This window comes from Camelina sativa, chromosome 14 (assembly GCF_030686135.1).
Source record: "Camelina sativa cultivar CO46 ecotype springtype chromosome 14, ASM3068613v1".
Lineage (NCBI taxonomy): Eukaryota > Viridiplantae > Streptophyta > Magnoliopsida > Brassicales > Brassicaceae > Camelina > Camelina sativa.
Window position 1 is genome coordinate 429,784 of NC_141893.1, and position 17,424 is coordinate 447,207.

The window sequence follows — 17,424 nt, forward strand, 5'->3', positions numbered from 1 at the left end:
GATGTTTTACCTTTTGTGTTTTCCTTCTCTGGTGGTATAGAAAATTATGCGATTAGATTTCACTTGGGACACATAGCCTTCTTCTTGGTTTATTTACTGTATCTTCTTGCAGATTCTGATCAGACCAATTCTTGAAGGAAAAGCATTGCTCTATTCCTTTGTATCAAACCCTGAAGTTAGAATCGGAGTTGCTTTCGGTGGTGGTGGTGGCCAGTCTCTTCCCGCAACAGAGCTTCCCGGCGTCTCCTCTTGGCTGGTTCGTTTCCCACTTTCATATCTCCAGTACAATTTTTTTTTACCGTCATGAATAGTTTCAGTTACAAAAGTCCATTTTCAGGTCAAAATCCTAACAGAAACGTTGAACAAGAAGATGGTAGAGCCACGCCGGGGATGTTTCTCGTTACCTGCAACCGAACTTCACAAAACAGCCGTCGGGGGAATAATCTATGTAACCGTAGTCTCTGGTAGCAATCTTCACCGCAGTGTTCTTCGCGGAAGCCCCCCGAGAAGTTCCGATATTGCAGAGGGTAGCAGCGGAAACAACATGGTAGCCTGTTTCTTCATATCTTTAGGGGCGTGGATCTATGGGTTAATGTAGTTTACACATTTATTGAGGAACAACATGGTAGCTTTCCTGAAATACAAACACAAAAGGGCTAAACTTGATATGGGGTTTGAAAATGATCTAGTTAAGGTTTGAGAGAAGGAACATGAAACCATGCTTTCACATTGCTGTTTTCGGGGTTGTAGATCGTTTTGAGTTGTTAGTTTTGTTCTCTTGTTAGTTTGTATTGAATGTTGATAGCTTTACAGGTAGCTGATAAATTTGAGTTGCTGTTTGTTTATAAATGTGAGATGCTGTCTGGTTTCTGGAATGGTTATTTCCTTAGATCCTTTTAATCCAGCCAACTCCCATAAGTGATTTCAGGCTGGATTGTAGGAATTTGGTGATACCTATAATAACAGTAGTTTTTGTTTTTTTTCTCAGAGAGGGAAGCTTCAAGGAATGATGGGTGAAGGAGAAATGTTAATCACCGAGTAAACACTCTTTGTCTTTGCAACCACCGAGTCTGGGACAACACGCAAATGGAATTGAGTCTCAAGTCAAGTTTGTACATATACATACAATAACTAGACAAGTCTTCTTTATAAAACTTGGTATGAAGTGTTTAATATTATCCACTATGTAAGTCTTGTTAAAACTGGGTTCCACGAAAATGTTGTTATCTATACATGACTAAATGTCTCCGAGTCCATTCCTCACCACCATGGTGAAACTGTGCCCGTTCTAGCTCCCCACTACTAGTAAATGGAAGATGCATTCTTTGAGTTGAACCAATATATTATTTCAAATATAATCACAATATATTATTTCTAAGAACACCATAATTAGTTCTCCCATTTTTTTTGCCTATGATCTTAACAACTGATCTAACATTATTTTCACTATATATTTAATCTAAGAACACAAAAAAAGTTCTCCCATTAATGATGCACTAATAACATGAAACAAATTAACATGCAAAACTATTTGCACTAGTCTCCTTTGTACTCCCTTATTACTTTATGTCATGTTTGAGGGGGATATTTCACTGTGTAGAATTATACATGGCTGAATTATATCGATTTTTATGTCTTTAAAAGTTACTAATATTTAAATCGCAATAAAAGCGAGAAGTCTAAATTTTAATTTTGAAGACCCAAGAAAAGATAAATCTCGCGGTCTTGATCACGAAGGAGGCAGTAATGACTTTTGTACAAATTATAACAAAAAAAAAAACATTTACATCATACATCTGTTGGTCAAACTGGTTCAGTCAAATTTATAAGAAGTATCGAAAAGTCAAATCAAAATACAATTTCCCATGATGTGAAATATACATGGTGTCATGGTGAGTCTATATGCTATAATTTGCTATAGTATGCTATTGATAATATTCATGTACTGTTTATCCATATTATCTTATTTCATTCTCCTATATATTCACACTAAAAAAACAGAAAAATGTAACGTGATATTAGAAGCAAAAATGATTTCTTTATTTACTAAAATTGTATATTGTAAACCTTCAACGGCCAGTATTCTTTTGGGGAAGGACCGACTTTAATAGAAAAGAAGTATATGCAAAAACTGTAAAATCATTCCAACAACAAAAAATGCAGAGTCGAGAACAAGGAATTAATCCTGATCTTTAAATTTTTTAAAAATTATTCAATAAAATAAACTAGTAGTATACACTATACACTTAGGATAATTATATCAAAATAATAATCTTGAAAATTGCAAGTATATTTTTAAAATATTAAAATGGATGCCATTATAGACTTATAGTAGTTATTAATGGCGAAGAGCTACGAGACAAACATGCCTAAGAACTTGACAGTCCTTTATATTTATTACGTTCCTAATTACAATGCTACGTTGGTGTAGTTGCCAGACCTGTATTCCTATATATAAATAAATTATCCATATATACTACTTAAATAACCATAAATTTACTAAACAGTTATTTTTTTATTTTTTTATTTTCGACATCGTCTACTAAATATTGTCAATGTTGGCATGTCAATGAATGACGCAAACGAGACGAGAGTAACGCAAGAAGAAAGTCCAATCCAGAGCAAGCAGAGCGCATCGTCTTCTCCGTTTGTCATTGTACCAATATTTTATATGCTTTATTGTCATATATAATTAAATTGCTCATATGTTTCATGCTTTGATCGATGAATGTGAGTATATATAAAAAAGACAATTAATGTTTATTGCATTAATCAAACTGGAGAATACAATAACCTTTTAATTGAAAAAAATTCCCCACGCCATAAAGAAACAACGACATGGCTTCACGTTGTAAACAGCTCCACGAAAACGTCCAACTAGCTTAATCCTATTTATCTATACTTATTATATTCGACTGCATAATTATTTTCAGTTTTTCTTCGCATAAAGTAACGGTCATAAATATAAATCCTTTGTCTGAACGAGAAATTAAAATCATAATGTATTAAAATTACCATGTTGTTTGATGTTTTCTAAAGCTAAAGGGATCAACTAATCACAAATCTGTAGACATAAAATAAAAACTCGAAATTAATGTATACTGTAGCTTCATATATGCTGTATATAGAAGAAGTAGAAGTTTAGAGCCATCAATATTTTGATAATTTGAGAGAAAATTAAAGAAGTTGGTAGGATACCTAAAAAGCGATGCGAAATTAAATTGAAAATATTTTGTTTCCTAACTGGTCATCCTCAATTTACCCAACCACTCTTCTGACTAACTTCTCTTGCCTTCTTTATTTCGCAATTCAATAATACACTCTCGTCTATATATGCACATATATAAATATAATTATAATATATATATATATATATATATATATCTAGAGAAACAAATTGAGTTTTTCTTTTTTGGCTCACAAAAAAAAACGTTACGGGTGAAGATGGATAGTCTTTATCTTATTAGACCACAATATAATTAATTAAGTTGATTTCAATCTCATTTCCATTGAACTCGTGATCTCATCATCGATACTAGTACTTTTTAAGTAGTCAGTTGGTACGCCGGTTGAACAAGCAAAATTTATTTTATATTGTATTGGCTCATGTAGATATTAGTAATCGTTGTACTGAATCAAAAGTCAAATTATTTCTTGCCAAGTTTTAAACATACAGTACGTGGATTAGTTACAAACCACAATACTGATTACTGAATCAAAGTCAAATTATTTTCTTAACTTGTGACGTGTCACATCATTCAAAAATCTATGCATTAACTGCATTGATATTTAAAATATTTTTTTTCCTTTTTATTTGTTTTTGTTTTTTTTAAATAGCTAGGGTTTAGGAATGACGAGCTGTTTCTGTTGTGTCTTATTAAAAGCCCATCATCTTCTTCTCCGCCACTCATCATTCCCTCATCATAACACCATCATCACCATTCACCCACCCCTCTCTCTCTCTCTCTCCCCTCCCTCCTTTTCAACAACAAAATGTGAATCTGCTAATATCATCATGAGAATTAAGCTCTTTCGGTTGAGGGGAATGTTGTCTGGATCGAGGATATTATATATACAGACACACGTATAAGATATATACATGTATGTTGATACAAGTGATCATATATATATATATATGTATAGAGAGTATCCTCGGACCAGGCTTCATCCCCCCCAACATGTTATTGCCTCTGATCAGTGATCGCCAGATCATACTGTTACCTTTTTCGTTAGAGTGCTTGCGGTAATCACAATATCTATTAATTTGTCTGATCTTAATTTTAAATTCGCAAATGCTTTGATTTATTTATGCATGGCTTCGTAAGAATAGATTCACACATTCGCGGATCCGTTTATGTGTTTTTTTAACCTTTTGTTTCGTAGATATCTTTATATATATATATATATATATAGATGTACATCTGTATTTTGAAAGTAACGAAACCTTCTTATAAGATATTTCAGATGAATATTTCGAGGGATTGAAGAATACACTCTCAAAGATCTAAATTGATCGCTGGTTTTACACAATATTTTTTTTTTGAAGGGTTTATGAAATCCCTTTTTTGTATTCTTTTTTCTTTCTTTTTTTTTGTATTCATGATCGAACAAATTATGTAGTGAAATTTCGAGAGATCTTATCGGCTGTATTAATTGATTTTTCTCACAGATTCTTAATTTCTGTTTGTTATTCGAATATAAATAAATAGGCATTCATCTCCTCCTTTTAACTTAATGAAAAGGAAGGATGAACATTTCTTTAATTATATACATTATGTTGTGGTATTTACAGCCATTATGAACAGAAATGATAGACAGACCACCAAGATAAATCTACTTTTTGACTAGGATTATGGAGTAGGGATTATAATTGATGGGACGTATTAAAGTTTTTGGATTCAGTTTGTGCTTTAGGACATCTCCAACCCCACTCTATTTTAGAGTCAAATCTCTATTATAAAGTAACATTTGCTCCAATCCTACTATATTTTACTTTAAAATAGAGAAAATGATAGGATTGTTCTATATATAGAGCAACTCTATTTTCAGCTCTATTTTTTTACATTAACTCTATTTTAGAGTTGCAAATAGAGTAATACATTGAAGCAAAACAATGCTCTATTTTTGAGTTATTCTATTTTAGAGGAAAAAATAGAGATATACAATGGAGATGGTCTTATAAAAGTTTTGATATTTTTCTTTTGGCCAACAATTAGTTGTTGGAAATTTATAATTTGTATAGAACAATCAAAACCGAAAAAGATGATGTAGGTTATAATCAGCTATATATTCAAATTCGTGAAATCTCTATCCATTAAAGTCAAATGACATGATTTTATAAACTAGCTTTCATACAGTTTTGTAAATTTGATATTAAAGAGAAAAAAAATTCTCACTTAATAATATATGAATTTCTGAAATATATTAATTTTTAAGATTTGAAAATTTAAAAAAAGAAAATTAATATGGGTTCTTTTGTTGAAAAAAAAAATTAATATGGGATGGAAATCGACCAGACCAATAGGATGATGGAATTTCTATAGAAATGGTCAATAGTGAGATAACTTTCTTCATGGGCTTATCAATTTTTGATGGACTGTAAAACTTTTTTTGGGCTTTGAGACTGCTGCGATCATACGGAGAGGCAAGTAATAAGAAGACCTACAAGAAAACATAGGCATGAATAGATGATTTTATTTAACAAACAATTTGTATGCGAAAGATAATAGGTGGAGTGGAGACTACGGATTATATACCAAAATCATACGAATTGTGAAACTTTCATCAACTTGAAGTAAGGAAAAAAAAAAAGGATGGATTTTTTCAACTGACCAGTCACATACATTTTCTTATTATACAATCAAAAGTTCAAATCCATTAATTGTTATTGTCAGGTTAATTTTGACGGAGACACGGAGTCAATAACCCAATGTTGACCATCGGTTTTGACCTTTAACCGGTTAATCTCTGCGAACAAATTCACAGCTCTCCTAACTCCTCTATTATCCGCCGCCGTGAAATAATCGTGACCAAATATAACTCCGCCGGGTCGGAGTATCCTAACCGCCCGGTTTATATCTGCCCAAGCGGAATTGAAATCGTGACCTGCGTCTATCTCCACTAGATCCGCCGTCACTCCCCACTCACACATCTTCTCCAAAGCAGAACCGGTCGAGAAAGGAACCGGCAATATCGAACCGGAAAACTCCGAGCTAACCACGTTTTGCATAAACTGGTACATAAGCAAAACGTCACCGTTTACCAACGCCACGTCCTTGAACCGGTCGCGAAACCCTGGCCAGCCACGGAAGTCGTCGACGCAGAGTATCTGAGTCTCCTCGAGCCCAAGGCGGCGCGTGAGATTCGCCATGTGTATCGCCGACGCGCCGAGGAAGCTCCCGATTTCGACGATCGTCTTAGGTTTGACTCGGCGGATCAGATTCTCGAACACGGCTCCGTACGATCCCCAGCCTTTGATTCTTTTTCGCCGGAGGAGTTTAGCTGCGTGCGGTGGCGGGAATTCAGAGTACGGTGAAGTCCCGTTAAAGATCCGGTCTATCACCGTACGTCGGATTCGTTCAGGCGGAACAGGATCGCCGCATCGAGTAGTCACCCGGAAGTTGTCGATCGAACAATCTTGAGGTTTTGTCGTCTTTACGGTTCTCACTTCCGCCGTAGAAGGTGGTGGCTGCTGCGGCGGCTGACGGTTGTAGTAGGCGGAGAAATAACCAAAAGCGTATGATAGCAATATGAAGATAACGTACGCAGTCTTCGTTTTCAAGAACTGGAGACCATCGCGTTTGTGAGGAAGAAGACGACGATCATCCTTCATGATCATGTTTTGGTGAGAAAGAATGAAGTAAAAAAAAAAAGGATGAAGGATGAATATTAATGTTTGTAATTAACTTTATAGAAAACGAATTAATTATTATTTATTTGGCGGGTCAGTTTGTTAAGACGTTTAAATACAATCGGATAAGCGATTGCTCAGGTCGTGTGATCTTCAATTTATTAATTTTAGTATTTGACTTTACGTGTCTAGAAAGTCACATGTGATGTAGTCAATTACAATCAAAATGTTTAGCTTTTTATTCTTGACCTAGTTAATTTTGTTGTTTCATGACTTATCACACTCCCCTAGACCTATTTAATTAAATAAAACTGCTCTAAGTTGAAGTCATTTTACGCAAATTACAAATCTCGAACTCTTGAGTGTATTTTACGAAATTATAAGGTATCATCAAAACCAGGACCTGAATAATCGACAATTTAAGTAACAATCATGTCGTAGTTGCACAAGTCATTTGCAGCACTCAGGGACGGTCCTAGAACTTATGGCCTAAAGCATATTTTATAATAAGATGATTTTATAATTTTAAATATGTATTAAATTTTTAAAATTATTTTTGCACTATTTTTAATTTATATATTATTTTAGTAAAAAGTTCAACTAATTCAAGTACATATAATATTAGTTTAAATAGTTTTACATTTTTTTTTATCGGTTTCCATTTTGTTGTCAACAAAATTAGTTAGTGTTTTTATTTTCATCATTTTTTGTTCCTTTCAATTATCATCATTTCTAAATAAAAATTAAAGATAAAAAGGTGATTAACAAAAAAATAGAGAAGAAAAATTATATAAGAACGGTCACTTAGAGACAAATGAGGTGTTGTCCCCAGGTACTTTACAAATAAGGTGTTGTTCCCCGGTGCTTGTTCAAATTCTTCATTGAGTAGGACAGTGGAGAAGCAATGGTACCATTGTTTGGACGCTTACTTAAGACCATACAACGATTTATGAAGCCTGCAAACTGCATTTGGAGGTAGAGGAGCACCATTCGCAGGAGTATAACCTTGAGGTAGGCTCATGTAAATCTCCTCATCCAAAGTACCATGCAAGAAAGCATTAGTAACGTCCATCTGGGTTAATCTCCAACTATGTTTAGCTGCAAGACCAAGAACAAGCTTCAACTGGTAAGTTTAGCAACAGGGGAAAAAGTTTCAATATAATCAATGCCCTCTTGCTGCGTGTAACCTTTAGCCACCAAACGAGCTTTATATCTGTCTATCGAACCATCTGGGTTATATTTGATAGTGTAAACCCATTTACACCCAATCACATGCTTACCTGGGGGTAAAGATTCAACAGACCATGTACGAAGCAACTCAAGAGCAGTGATCTCAACATCCATAGCTTTTGGAAAGTGATGATGGGCCATGGCTTGATGGAAATTTTGAGGTTCTGTTTCAAGTGAACAAGAAAGAACAAAAGTTTGATAGGAAGGCTTCAGTTTCGAATATGTAAGAACAGAAGAAAGAGGAAAAAGAGGTAAAGGGGAAGAAGATGAAGTAGAATCAGAAAAAGTAGAAAGATGTGGAAGAGTAGTAGTGGAAAAAGAATGAGAATCTTGAATAAGATTGCAATGGTAATCAGATAAGTAACCTGGAGCCTTCACCTGTCGTTTTGATTTCGTGATGATCGGCAAAACCTGTCTTGCATCAGCTGTCACAGTCTCTCGAGATGACGATGAAGGAGAGGCAATAGAGTGTGATGCAGTAGAATGTGCATTTGAATTGGATGCTAAAGCATTACCATCATAAACAGGATAAGATGCAATATCAGACTGATCTAATGCAACAGGTGTAGACAAAGGTAATATGGTGTTATCAAACAAATCAGGCGAAGAAGATGAAGATTCTATGTTTTTGAAAGGGAAAATATGTTCATGGAAAACAACATTTCGAGAAATAGAAACAACATGAGTATCTAAATTCAAGACTTTGTAACCTTTATAACCGGAAGGATATCCTAAGAAGACACAAGGAATAGCCCTAGGAGTGAACTTGTTTCGACCTTTAACCAGAGTAAACACATAACAAAGAGAACCAAAAGACCGTAAGAAATCATATTCAGGTTTCTTTTTATACAATTTTTCATATGGAGACATTTTTTCTAACAACAAAGAAGGAGTTCTATTAATAAGAAAAACAGTAGTCAAGACACAATCAGACCAATAAGCCAAAGGGACATTTGATTGAAACAACAATGCACGGGCAACATTGAGTAAGTGTAGATGCTTACGTTCAACAACAGAGTTCTGTTCAGGTGTATAAGCACAAGAGAATTGATGCATCATGCCATGAGTCTTAATAAGATCAGTAAATGTTAATTCAGGAGCATTGTCACTATGAATGGCTTTGATATAAGCATTATGTTGTATCTTAACATGCTTAATGAAATCAGGAAAGACAGTAGAAACATCACTTTTATTCCTTAACATGTAAAGCCATGTAACTCTTGTACAATCATCAATAATTGTAAGAAAATACTTATAACCTTCGACAGACTCTATAGAAAACGGACCCCATATATCTAAATGGACAAGATCAAATGGTGAAGAAGACAAATGATTTCTAGACACAAAAGGTAATATTTTCTGTTTGCTAAAGGACACACAGGACAATGTAGAGAACTAGATTTGGACATTGGTAAAATACCCGACATATGTTGTAACTTGGCAGGTGATGGATGTCCTAGGCGTTGATGCCAAAGGTCTCCATCGACAAGAGAGGATCCAGAGAAATGCGCAGAAAGGACTTCAGTCTCCAAGATATAAAGACTATGAATCAAGACGCCTCTACCAATCGTCAAGTCCTGAGAAAGATCTTGAAGAAAACAATTATCCGAGTAAAAATGTGCAGAACATTGATTATGCTTAAGTAAAGAACTCACACTCAGAAGATTGAACTTAAAAGTAGAAACATGTAAGACATCATGCAAAACAAGATTATTTGAAATATGCACAGTTTGAGTATGAGTTATAGGCACTCTAGTGCCATTAGGGAGTGAGACCGTGACCCCTGAAACAAGATAGATTTTACTAAACAAAGCCAAATCAAAACAAACATGACTAGTGGCTCCAGTATCAATTATCCAAGCACCATTAGGAAGAACATAATATAAAGAGGTAAGAGAATGGTGTTGGAAAGTAAAGGAATGATTCTCATATCGTAAACTGGAAGATGGAAATTCAAAAGAAACAGTACCGGATGAGGACGTTGGTGCCATGGCTCCATTCTCAGTTATCGTAGCAGTTAGATTTGGAGATGATTGCTCCGGAAGTTGAATATGATTGTTGAGTTGATGGATCAGAGAATGTATTTGATCATCACTGAATTGACTAAGGTCGAGATTAATAGCATTCATTGCTGGTGGTGGCATGTAAAGAAAAGGAGGATTAGATGCTCCATTGCCATTAAACATTGCATTAGCCAACACACCAGGTCTTGCATACGAGCTCTGCGGTTACGAAGACTGTTGCAACTGGGACTGAGTGGGAAATTGAGGACAAGTCCCTGAGTTGACCTGACTACATGGTATCGAGTATTGCTGAGCAGATGGCCTTGGTCCAAACTTGTGGCCTGGAGGATAACCATTCAACTTATAGCACTTATGTATGGTATGTCCAGACCGATTACAATGAGTGCAGTATGGACGTTGACTAGGTCGATAGTTCACAGCAGCATAGGCTGTATTATCCGAAAGACCAGTATAACCACCAAGATTTGCATTGGATGCAATATCAGATGAACCACCATAATAGCCAGTAGTAACCGCATCAGAACGACCAATGCTTTGAAAGACAACATTCTCGAGCTTCGTGACTGGTTTGATTGTCACGTGTCTCTCATCCTGTGTTACCATATTAAACGCATCAACAACAGTAGGGAGAGGCTTAAGCAACAAAATGTGTCTCCGAGTAGCTTCATACTTTTCATTAAGTCTCATCAAAAACTTAGTGACCTTGCACCGTTGCTGTAACTTCTCCCACAACAAAGCAACATTGCACTCACACCTCCCACATGTACAAACAGGTAATTCCACATAATTTTGTGTTCCTCCCACAAAGTAACCAGTTCCGTATAGTAAGTAGTAACATCAAGAGAACCATGTTGTATAGTACTCAATCGCTGTTCTATTTCATAAACCTTGGGAGCATCATCTTGCTTGAAACGAGATAACAAATCTTTCCAGATCGCTTCAGCAGTAGGCATGAACAACAAACTTTGGCTAATCTTTTTAGAAACAGAATTCATTAACCAAGTTGCTACCATATCATTGCACCTAGACCAAGATCCAGCATCACGATGAGTATCAGCAGGTTTTGAAATAGTACCGTCTATGAAACCGAGTTTATTTCGAACATTGAGCGCCATACGAACTGAGTGACGCCAAGAATGAAACTCATAACCAGTAGAGAGACGATCGTAGACAAGGATGAGTCCGGCGTGATCTGCCGCGTGCAAGAAGTACGGATTCTCGTATTGATTGGAGTGGTGAGGAACGGTTTCTTGTGTCACTGGACAATTTTGAGCTTTGGATCCCATTTCTGAAGATAAAATTGAGTAGGTTGAAGAGGTTCTATGTCGAATTGAAGAATTAAAAAAGAAAACAAGAGATCTAGGTCAAAGAAAAGAGGAAATCAGAATCACGAAGAAGACGATGAAGGTTGTGAACAAGAGAAACGAAATCACAGCAAAACAAAAAGAAACAATGGATTCGAGTAAAGCTCATGAGATTGAACAGCTCATGATCACTGAATCGAGTCTAGGTTCAGCTCAACGAGGAAGATGAATGAGAAACAATGGCGGAAGCTTAATTAGTTTGTTAGAGTATTGTTCGCTCTGATACCATAACAAGAGAACAAACTAAATAAATTGATATTTCTCATGAAAGTGTATCTACAAGAGTATTTATACTCTATACAAGTATAACTAACTGTATACCATATACTCTAACTATACAAGTATAGTATACTGTATTTACATGTATTTACATACTTATTATCCAATAAATGTTGTATAAAATAAAGGAAAAAATAAAACAAAATGATTAATGACCCAAACACTCATGGGAATCGAACCTTTGTGAGCGATGTTGAAATTCCCTACGTCTGTATTATTACCAGTAGACCATGAAAAATCTTTATTATTTTGGTTTTAATATGTGGCCTAAGACGAATGCTTCACTTGCCTTATGGATGGGCCGAGCCTGCCAGCACTATATAATATTCGAAAGAATATAGAAACCGAGTTTCGAAAATCTTAATTCGGCAAGAATTAAACTGGTGTGGTGTGTATGCATGTGGCATACGGCGAGATCGCCTAATCTTATGTGTCATATGTGCCCGTTTCGGTCTTTTCCATGAGCAAGCCGATAACGAGTTCTCCCAAAGCTGTGCCTATTTTAGTAATTACCGAGAAGTTTGTCTTTTGTCCATTTAATGGAAATTTCTTTTTTGAAGATAAGGACGATAGAGTTGAACGATCAATTTCCACCGTCAAATTTTTCCTCAACTCCAGTCAAGTGTTTCAAGCTTAATCAGCAAAGGTAACTTCTGAATTCTGATGCAACTAGAATGATTTTTGCCCTTTTCTTTTTTAATAGAAGCTCTGGAATATAGCTGAGTAAAGCTTCGGTTCCCCTAACATAGCTGAGTTTTCTCTGGCGATCTGTAGTTAATTATGCAATTGAAAATGTGATTTTTGTCTTTTATAATTGAATCATTACATATCTTTGTCTTCTGTGTGGGTTACATACATATGTGGAGTGTTGTTGAGTTTGGAAGAATGGTTGTGACAGTAATACTTTCAGGTTTAGAAGAAAATGGCAACATCATCAGGAGGTAAAACCAAGTACATAATCGGTGCTCTTATCGGCTCTTTCGGAATCTCATACATCTTTGACAAAGTTATCTCTGATAATAAGATCTTTGGAGGTATGTTTTGCTCCAGATTTCTTTTTTTTTTTTTCCTTTGTGTGTTGTGAGTTAACTTAGGGACAATCTTAATGGTAATCTTCTGGTGAAACCCTCAGGGTCTACTCCAGGAACTGTATCTAACAAAGAATGGTGGGCAGCCACGGATGAGAAGTTTCAAGCGTGGCCAAGAACCGCTGGTCCTCCCGTCGTTATGAATCCCATTAGCCGTCAGAATTTCATCGTCAAGTCGCGCCCAGAATGAGAGAAACAAAGTTCAATGCTTTCATTTTCAGAATAAGATGAATGACAGATGTTTCTAAACCAATCCGAGCTTGCTTGTACTACTAGATAACAATACATTACAACACGGTTTGCGGAACTATTCCACAGTCTATCTTCTGTTAAAAACTCAAATAAGCTATTGCAAAACCCTTATGAGGAGACTCAGAAGTCCTAAATATCAACAAAACAAAGCTTTCTTTTTGATCCTTTCACTTGCCATCATCTTTTCCTTGTCCATCTGCTCCATCTTGCTTGCCACCTCTAAGCCCCACTGCAGTAGAAAAAAAAAAAAATGAACACAACTCATCATCCAAGGATATATAAGTCGCAATTAATGAACTAAGTATTGTTCAAATGCAAAAGACTTGTTACCGCTTCCTCCAAGACTGGTCTCTGGTTGTTGCATCGCATGCTGCATCCCGTTGTTGTTCATACCCATTGGTCTAATCCCCATGTGTCCCTGCATAGCTTGTTGATGTATCTGATGCTGTAGCGGATCCTGAAGCTGGTGTGGGATACCAAACTGTAAAGGACCTCTTGGAGGGAAAATCCCTGCGGGTGATGCTTGTTGACCCATTCCTGAAGCTTGTGGATGTTGCATGAAGTAGCCAGGTGGTTGCATCCCAGGATGCGGTGTTGTCATCTAACACAGCAATCATACCCATAAGTAAGTAACCCCGATATGTTCAGAATTCGATACATATTGATTGATCTAATTTAATCATCACAAAACGAACCTGGGCAGCCATAGCTGGTGTTGGTGCAGCTCCTGGTGTAGGTGGTGGGGGTTGAGCATCAGCAATTGCAGCAAGATACATCAAGTTCTTCTGGAGAAGAGCTTGGTACCTGAAAGTATAGTGGAGCAAAGTGATGATGTCTATAGAATCTCACCATTATAAATATTAATTCTCAGATTCCATAACTATTTAGGAGATGGGAGATGGAGGCTATAAACTAATTGACACAAAAGGGGACACTTACTGGGCACATTCTGCAAGTTTTCCGAGATTCTGATTTTCCATGATCGCCATTATCAGCTTCTTGTTCTCATCAAGGTACTGTGTTTTAAGCACATGAAAGATATTAAAGAGAAGGATAAGTAAATGATGATGCAGCCTATCATCTAACCACAAACATTTGAAGACATCAAGCCACTTAACTATACAAGAAGGTATAAAACAGCAAACGGTAAAACCCACCAATCAATGTCGAAACTTGAAAAATCGAATTATAAGTGCCTTGCACCAAATTAACATAAAGTCCAAATTTTTTTAAAAAAAACCCATCAAGCATCTAATCTCCTAGTCCTAAAATTGTCTCTTCGCATCAATAAACAGAAACATCAACACGAAGCAGAGTAAACAAACACACTTGTGAGATTCCTATCTGAGTAATAATAACAAGAGATTCAAAGATAAAACACCAAATTACTGCCAAATGACTATTACTTGAACTCATTTGAAAGAAAAGAAGAAAAAAAAGGCGAGTGTGAAAACAATTGAAGAGAGGGAAGCGCAGAGTGAAAGAGAGAAGAAAGAAGGAACCTTTTGGATCTGTTCGGTAGTGATGTTGTTAGTAGGAGGAATGGAAGGAACCATCGGAAACATTTGCGGAGACTGCTGCATCTTCCTTCCTTCTTCCTTCTTCTTCTTTCTTCTTTACCCCCAACCAAATAACCTAAACCCTAATTCCGTGTTTCCCCCGAAGAACCTTTCGAAGTTTTTTAAACCAAACGGAAATTGCAAATGAAGATTTCAACAAAAGTAGTTAAAGAGAATGATAAATCCTGCAAATTTAATTACTTGGATTTCACCTGGATGTCGACGCACCTCTCTCTCCGATTTTATCAGTTCCCAAAAAAAAATGCCTCCAATTTATTATTATCAGAAGAAGGAAACTGATATTACCAAAACCTTTTAAGCAAATTAGAAGGTTTTGCATTCCTTCTTTAATCACACATATTGGGCCGTAAGATTATAAGGCCCATGAGCCACCGAAGAAGTTTGGGCCTTGCTAATTCTAACATTACAACAGAGTCTTCTTTCTTCGCCTAAATTAGAAATTTCGAAACCTGCAAGAGACTGACGTGACACACACAGACACAGTCACTTCATACAGTGTCCCCCCCCCCCTAACGGAAACACACAGTAACTTCTTTTTCTTCTCCCTTTTGAGTTTTTTCAAATTTTTCGATCCGGATCGGAAAGCAAAAAAAAAAAAAAAAAAAAAAAAAAGATGGTGAGAGATATCGAAGATGAGATCAGAGTCGAGAAGAATCATCCCCAGCTTGGCGAAGGTAGTCTCGAAGATGAGATCATCATAGTCGAGAAAAATCAACCACAGCTTGACGAAGTTAGTATCGTTCTCCTCGACAGTCCTCATTCCGTAAGCGCCTCCTTTACAACCCTTAAAATTTCATTCTAGCTTCAAAAAATTTCGAATCCAGCCCTAGATGTTAGTCAAATTTGCTTATAGCTTTGGTTTCATGTAGAATTCGAGCTCGATTCGGTCTTAATTGCTCTTCGATGAGCCTGATTTGTCTGTTTTGCTAACTTCTGTGACTTGTTTTGTGTGACTTTGCCTCAACGTTCTCTTATTCATTCATACTCCGTTGTGTCTGTTCACTCTCAGGTAGGTGAAACTGTTGAAGAAATTGGCTCTGTCAGCGAGAAGCTCAATGAACATTGTAACGTTTACTGTGATGATGACTTCGAATCTGCTCTAAACATCTTCCCTTATGTTCATGTGCCTCCCAAGAAGGGCAACTTTTGGAATTATGAGATTTGCACAAGCTCTGAGCTGTCTACTGCTTGTATACTATGCGATCTTGCAGACGATTCTGTAGTGCCTTGTTCTGGGAAGGACTGTCCTCTCGCTGTTCACATGAAATGTGCTGAGCTTGATTGTGAAGAAGATCCTGCTGCATCCTCATACTGTCCCTATTGTTGGTTGAAATATCAAGCGACTAGTTCCATGGCTGTTGCAGCTGCAAAGGCACATGAACACTCTTCAGCTCACATGTCCGATACTGAGCTGAAGAGTGGAGTTATAGCCATGGCGAGAGAAAACGTTCAACTAGAGGATGGCTCTGATAAAACACTACCAATGCAACTACATGAGAACCTCCATCAGATACGCAAAGCTGTCGAGCAGCTTAAGGCTCTAAATCTCCATTTAGACGAATCAGCTGATCAGTTCATTGATATGGAGAAAGCTTGCGGAGAAGCTTCTGTTGTTGTTAATGATCAGCCAAAAAGGGTTCTTTGGACAGTCGAAGAAGAAAAGATGTTGATGGTAAAAAACCACCACCACTCTACCTCCACTTGTCTTACAATCTACTTTTAGCTTTAAATTCTTAGTATATGTTTATTTTGGATAGGTGGGAGTGGAAAAATATTCAAAAATAATCAAGAAAAACATGCCATGGAAGAAGATTCTGGAGATGGGAGAAGGTGTATTCCACGTGAATCGTAGCTCGTCCGATCTTAAGGACAAGTGGAGAAAGATGGTACGTATGTGATTAGTAACTCCTTTCGCTATAGAAGTATTAAATGAGGCAGTGATAGCAAACGTTAAGACAAATGCTAGTAACCTTTTGAAGTAGTGTAAAGAAACTATGAGACTTTGATGCATGTAGATCTTTTTGGTAACAATTGTCCTGCCTTTTAGCAGTCTAGTAAACTTGTATTGAGATATAGACGACAATGTCGTTTCATATCCCCTTATATTGATGTTAAGAGAAGAGAATGTGTCTTTTGTAAGTAGCTGGCCCACTCTGTTTGTGTCTCTCTACAGCTTTTGTGTGAGAATGTGTCTTCTTTAAACAGAACAGGGGAGGCAGACTATGAAGATTTACAAACAGGTTTCAGAATTTTGTAATATGAGGGCTTACGAGTGGCAATCTGTTGTTGTTTTTGCCTCAGTTCATCCTTGTGGCATTCTACAAACCTGTCACCATTTCTTAGAATCTTTTGAATCTCTTCTCTACTCGAAGCAATCAAACTCAACAGGCAACATAACAACTCCAAACTGAACAAATACTCTCTTCTTAATTGACTTGTAGTTCTACAGACCAAAGGCAGTATCAAAATTACAACTGATTGATGTATTGACTAAATTTAACATGATTATCACTAAGTTCAATGCCTTTCTTAAAAATCTTCCTAATAAAGTCAACAAAGATAACATCTGTTACACTGTAGAGTCTTAATAACTATAACTTGTAAGATAACTTGTCGTACAAGTATCAAATGTTTCGCAAATTAAGGTGGAAAATTTATGAACTTAAACCATAAAACCACGCAAATATAGTCTACCTTTTTCTACGGAGTCAGTTAATTAATATTAGATCATATTAATACCAAATAACTGACAACGAA

The 17,424-nt window shown here is 36.4% G+C and overlaps 6 protein-coding genes across 9 annotated transcripts; 3 read left to right on the forward strand and 3 right to left on the reverse strand.

Moving 5' to 3' along the window:
- The first annotated feature begins 1 nt into the window (after position 1).
- On the forward strand, positions 2-1,256 carry LOC147927712 (uncharacterized). Its single transcript, XM_087484592.1, has 4 exons — positions 2-34; positions 113-256; positions 338-547; positions 989-1,256. Exons 1-4 carry the CDS (start codon positions 2-4, stop codon positions 1,040-1,042), a joined length of 441 nt encoding a protein of 146 aa, XP_087340718.1. The 3' UTR covers positions 1,043-1,256.
- A 4,539-nt stretch (positions 1,257-5,795) lies between these two features.
- Positions 5,796-6,975, reverse strand: LOC104738676 (uncharacterized). Its single transcript, XM_010458857.3, has one exon. It carries the CDS (start codon positions 6,836-6,838, stop codon positions 5,891-5,893), a length of 948 nt encoding a protein of 315 aa, XP_010457159.1. The 5' UTR covers positions 6,839-6,975; the 3' UTR covers positions 5,796-5,890.
- Positions 6,976-10,308: 3,333 nt separating this feature from the next.
- On the reverse strand, positions 10,309-11,390 carry LOC147927713 (uncharacterized). The gene is made up of 2 exons (XM_087484593.1): positions 10,917-11,390; positions 10,309-10,824 (listed from the first exon to the last, which is right to left on the reverse strand). Exons 1-2 carry the CDS (start codon positions 11,388-11,390, stop codon positions 10,309-10,311), a joined length of 990 nt encoding a protein of 329 aa, XP_087340719.1.
- Positions 11,391-12,256: 866 nt separating this feature from the next.
- On the forward strand, positions 12,257-13,251 carry LOC104738678 (uncharacterized). 2 transcript variants are annotated; one of them, XM_010458866.3, is made up of 3 exons: positions 12,257-12,393; positions 12,658-12,781; positions 12,880-13,251. In XM_010458866.3, the coding sequence occupies exons 2-3, from the start codon at positions 12,670-12,672 to the stop codon at positions 13,023-13,025; spliced, it is 258 nt and encodes an 85-aa protein (XP_010457168.1). In that variant the 5' UTR covers positions 12,257-12,393; positions 12,658-12,669; the 3' UTR covers positions 13,026-13,251. The 2 variants fall into 2 exon arrangements, with proteins under 2 accessions (XP_010457168.1, XP_010457169.1); XM_010458867.3 differs by having other exon boundaries at positions 12,261-12,393; positions 12,646-12,781.
- On the reverse strand, positions 13,023-14,991 carry LOC104738677 (GRF1-interacting factor 2). Of its 3 annotated transcripts, none has more exons than XM_010458862.3 (6): positions 14,875-14,991; positions 14,590-14,755; positions 14,027-14,103; positions 13,783-13,891; positions 13,418-13,688; positions 13,023-13,316 (listed from the first exon to the last, which is right to left on the reverse strand). In XM_010458862.3, the coding sequence occupies exons 2-6, from the start codon at positions 14,668-14,670 to the stop codon at positions 13,255-13,257; spliced, it is 600 nt and encodes a 199-aa protein (XP_010457164.1). In that variant the 5' UTR covers positions 14,671-14,755; positions 14,875-14,991; the 3' UTR covers positions 13,023-13,254. The 3 variants fall into 3 exon arrangements, with proteins under 3 accessions (XP_010457164.1, XP_010457163.1, XP_010457161.1); XM_010458861.3 differs by having other exon boundaries at positions 14,859-14,967; XM_010458859.3 differs by having other exon boundaries at positions 14,848-14,967.
- Positions 14,992-15,097: 106 nt separating this feature from the next.
- On the forward strand, positions 15,098-16,806 carry LOC104743106 (uncharacterized). Its single transcript, XM_010464223.3, has 3 exons — positions 15,098-15,430; positions 15,677-16,339; positions 16,425-16,806. Exons 1-3 carry the CDS (start codon positions 15,281-15,283, stop codon positions 16,563-16,565), a joined length of 954 nt encoding a protein of 317 aa, XP_010462525.1. The 5' UTR covers positions 15,098-15,280; the 3' UTR covers positions 16,566-16,806.
- The last annotated feature ends 618 nt before the right edge of the window (positions 16,807-17,424 follow it).

Bases quoted from the DNA above. Each gene is read 5' to 3' on its own strand.
- LOC104738677 (XM_010458862.3), bottom strand. From the start codon at position 14,670: ATGCAGCAGTCTCCGCAAATGTTTCCGATGGTTCCTTCCATTCCTCCT. The intron at 14,104-14,589 runs GTTCCTTCTTTC...CTTAAAACACAG, and splicing joins CTACCGAACAGATCCAAAAG to TACCTTGATGAGAACAAGAA. The intron at 13,317-13,417 runs GTAACAAGTCTT...TTTCTACTGCAG, and splicing joins GACCAGTCTTGGAGGAAGCG to TGGGGCTTAGAGGTGGCAAG.
- LOC147927712 (XM_087484592.1), top strand. From the start codon at position 2: ATGTTTTACCTTTTGTGTTTTCCTTCTCTGGTG. The intron at 35-112 runs GTATAGAAAATT...ATCTTCTTGCAG, and splicing joins TGTGTTTTCCTTCTCTGGTG to ATTCTGATCAGACCAATTCT. The intron at 548-988 runs GTAGCCTGTTTC...TTTTTTTCTCAG, and splicing joins GTAGCAGCGGAAACAACATG to AGAGGGAAGCTTCAAGGAAT.
- LOC104738676 (XM_010458857.3), bottom strand. From the start codon at position 6,838: ATGATCATGAAGGATGATCGTCGTCTTCTTCCTCACAAACGCGATGGT.
- LOC147927713 (XM_087484593.1), bottom strand. From the start codon at position 11,390: ATGGGATCCAAAGCTCAAAATTGTCCAGTGACACAAGAAACCGTTCCT. The intron at 10,825-10,916 runs GTTACTTTGTGG...TTGTGGGAGAAG, and splicing joins CTACTTACTATACGGAACTG to TTACAGCAACGGTGCAAGGT.
- LOC104738678 (XM_010458866.3), top strand. From the start codon at position 12,670: ATGGCAACATCATCAGGAGGTAAAACCAAGTACATAATCGGTGCTCTT. The intron at 12,782-12,879 runs GTATGTTTTGCT...TGAAACCCTCAG, and splicing joins TGATAATAAGATCTTTGGAG to GGTCTACTCCAGGAACTGTA.
- LOC104743106 (XM_010464223.3), top strand. From the start codon at position 15,281: ATGGTGAGAGATATCGAAGATGAGATCAGAGTCGAGAAGAATCATCCC. The intron at 15,431-15,676 runs GTAAGCGCCTCC...GTTCACTCTCAG, and splicing joins TCCTCGACAGTCCTCATTCC to GTAGGTGAAACTGTTGAAGA. The intron at 16,340-16,424 runs GTAAAAAACCAC...TATTTTGGATAG, and splicing joins AAGAAGAAAAGATGTTGATG to GTGGGAGTGGAAAAATATTC.